Source organism: Microtus ochrogaster, chromosome 7 (genome assembly GCF_000317375.1).
Source record: "Microtus ochrogaster isolate Prairie Vole_2 chromosome 7, MicOch1.0, whole genome shotgun sequence".
NCBI lineage: Eukaryota > Metazoa > Chordata > Mammalia > Rodentia > Cricetidae > Microtus > Microtus ochrogaster.
Window position 1 is genome coordinate 57,469,370 of NC_022014.1, and position 3,480 is coordinate 57,472,849.

Consider the following 3,480-nt stretch of genomic DNA (forward strand, 5'->3'; position numbering starts at 1 on the left):
AAAAAAAAAAAACCAAAAAAAAAACCAAAAAAAACCTATTTATTTTATTCTATATGTGTTAATTCTTTCCCTGAACGTATGTTGGCACCATGTGTGTGCCTGATCAGAAGAGGGCAAGGATATTGGATCTCCTGGAATTGGATTTATGGATGGTTGTAAGCCACTGCTTGGGTGCTGGGTTTCAAACCCAAGTCTTCTGCCAGAGCAACAAGTGCCTTTAGCTGCTGAGACAGCTCCCTGGCACCGACTTAGCATTTAAGTAGCACACTTACTGTGGCCCACTTATCACTGAACTATTTGCCTGAGCTGGCTGTTTATGACAGAGAAGAAGGGAGCATGTGACAAACTCTTCCTTCGATGTCGTCTGTCCTGACTCAAGTCCTGCTGGCTCCAGTGTTGTTCGGCTTCAGAAGACTCGCCAGCACTGCAGCCATTAAATGCAGTGGTACAGGTAGATAAATGCAAAAGGGACCAAAGCAATTTAGCCCGCGCTCAGCTCCCCAAGCCACGGGTCAGAGAAGGCTGTGTTCATTTGGAGAAGACACATTTGTCTAAATTGCGAAAAGCAGCCATGTGGCTCGGGAGGTGGCCCCAGCCCAAAGAACAGACAAAGAACAGGCTGGCCAACAAAACTACAACTCGAGTGTTTGAAAAAAGGAGCGAACAGAGCCAAGTCAAATACATTCTTCCTCTGTGGAATTTGAAATCAAAGTCTCAGTGGCAAGTTGTCAGTTTGGTGGGGGAATTTGAGCTGAAATTTATGAGGTTGACCAAGGGTTGAAAAGACTCTCACAGGCAGGGTGAACACACACATCGGCTTTTCTGAACAAATGCTGCACATTTGAGGGGCCTGTGGTTCTCCGCCGTGGCAAGAGGCCTGATGAAGCACACACTTGGGAGGATGGCTGAGGAGGGCTTTGCTCTAGTCACTGCTACACAAAGTGGAGGTTTATATGGTGACGATGCGATCGCTCCAGATCAACAGGGGAACTCTGATTGACATGTAACGCGAAACCGTACAGTCTCAAATCTTTGAAAATGGTGGAGACGAGAGATAATTACACAGCAGCCCCTACCCTATAATCTGCCACTGCAGGAGTGTGCCACCAGCTCCGCTTCTCAGAGAAGCATCACCCTCTCTGTTCTCTCGCTCTCTCCCCCTCCCAAATCTACTTCCCTTGTATTGCCCCTCTCTCTTCTCTCTCATTCCTATCCTACAGTATTTTCCATCTTGATGTCTAGTTCATCTGATTCCTCTCCAAGCTATGATCAGTGTGCGCAGCTCATACTCCCAACTCACATAGGAACACGTGAGAACCACGGGCTAAGACCTAGGAGCTGGTTAAGATTGAGAAATAAAGAGTCCCACCTGGGCCACATCCATGCTGGAGTCACAGCTCAGTGGCCGGACAGCTGTGAGGTCATTGGACCCCAGCAGGGTGGAGATTATTCCATTTTGGTCGACCTTCCGGATCATGGTGGCATCAACGAAGTACATGAGCCCGTTCTTATCCACGGCAATGCCTGGGGAGGTAAGCATTGGGATGGGATTTTTGTTTCTTTGTTTGTTGTTGTTTTGTGTTTTGACAGAAAGGTGGTTTGTGGAGGAGATGGAGGAAATCCTACTCTGGGCGTGATGTGTTTGGACCAGGGACCTTACGTGGATGGGGGGGCATCCTTCAGAGCAGTAACTCTCAGTGCTTTCAAGGCAAACATTTCTCAAGGGCTCTGTGCTGTGACTTGCACCATTCCCAGGGTGCTAGGTGTATCCACCCCCCCAACCAATGACATCATCTTGAACTGCAGAGAAACCAGGGTTGCAAGTGAAGGTGGAAACAGCCCCAGCTCTGCTCTCTCCAGAAAACAAATTATTATCAAAGTCCATTGCTCTAAAAAAAAAAAAAGACTGGTAGTCTATTACTCAAATACCCTTCACAACTAATTGTGAGAATAGGGCTGAGAAACACCGATGCTTTCAGCCACAAACTCCCAATCCAAAATATATCCTCCAGGAAGAATTCCCAATTAAGCCTTGACTCCAATCAGCACTCCAGTGCCCCCAGGGGACACAGAGCCCTAGCATTTCCCTGTCACAGCAGGACTGATAAGACCCAGACTGCAGCTTCTATTTCTTTTGCTTTTTCATTTCAGTGCCCAAGTACAAGGCTTGGCATCCTTAATCCACGCTGCAGGCTGCTCACGCAGTTGCTAAAAATGCTAACAAGAGTTAGACCCTGATATGATTGCTCTTTAACCCTGAGCATCTTTAGTCCTTTCAAATAGACGCTTTATCGATTCCAAGAACTCCCCAGGACAGGAATCATGGAAATGATATTTACCCTTTCTTATTTGATTATTTATTTAATTTGTGGTGTGTGTGTGCATGCATGCACATGCAATACATGTTTGTACATCTGGAGGCCAGAGGCCGATATTGGGTGCTGTCTGCTTTATTTTTTGAGACAGGGTCTCTCACGGAACCTGGAGCCTCCCGATCTGATGTAATTAGGGATTCCCCCTGTCTCTATACTTCTCCAGAGTAGGGATTACAGGTGTGTACCACTGCACCTCATTTTTTTTTAAACGTAGATGCCACATGGCATGTTTATGCCACAAACACTTTACTAAGTGAGACATCTATCCAGCTCTCTCCAAATTTTTCTTTTTTCTTTTTAATCTCTGGAGCTCAAGGACAATTTAATTAGAGTTTAAAAGAAAAATACCCAAGGCAGGCAAGTTGTGAATCTCGGCAGTTGCCTGGAGGAGGAAGATGGAGAAGAACAAGAGGAAGCCAGGCTATTTAAGTTAAGTCAGCATGGGGGTCAGCCATATAGTAGATAAGCAGGCACAGGCAGGGAAGGGGTTTAGAGGAAAAGGGAGAAGGCCCAAAGTATCAAATGGCCACTTAGGCTCAGGCCAGCTTCTGAAGAAAAAGGGAGAAGTTGCATCGTTCTGAGTAAGAACCCAGACAGGAAGGCAGACTCAACAGAACCTTATGGTGGCTTGTAGAGACTGTACCAGGAGCTGGGAATTCTGGGAAAGAGAAGTACACTATCTCATTAAAGGGTTAATTTATTCCTCCTGTCCCCTTTAGTGTGGCTTATGGTGAATCTATCTTCTTGAGGGAGAATCCCTTGGCTAGGAGGTCAGCTAGGCCAACTGGATTAATTTAAGGAAAAAGACAAGGGCAGTGCTTCTCAACCTATGGGTCATGACCTTTCACAGGGGTCACCGAAGACCATCAGAAAATACAGATATTTATATTATGATTCATAACGGTAGCAAAATTACAGTTATGAAATAGGAATGAAAATAATTTTATGGTTGAGGGTCACCACAACGTGAGGAACTGTATAAAGAGTTGCGGTATTGGGAAGGCTGAGAACCTTCCACTGATCTAGCCTGCATCCTTTTGACTAAGAGGAAAAAGCTTTACCTCCCATTGAGCATACATTCCCCCCCTTCCCCCCCCCCCCCCCC

The 3,480-nt window shown here is 46.1% G+C and overlaps 1 protein-coding gene across 11 annotated transcripts in view; it reads right to left on the reverse strand.

Annotated features, from left to right (window-relative positions):
* Tenm2 (teneurin transmembrane protein 2) overlaps positions 1-3,480 on the reverse strand; it is a 1,251,952-nt gene that overhangs the window by 39,515 nt on the left and 1,208,957 nt on the right. For all 11 annotated transcript variants that reach the window (XM_026780485.1, XM_026780490.1, XM_026780489.1 and 8 more), the window contains one exon: positions 1,370-1,524. In XM_026780485.1, coding sequence (XP_026636286.1) covers positions 1,370-1,524 — 155 coding nt within the window. The remainder of the gene's footprint in view (positions 1-1,369; positions 1,525-3,480) is intronic.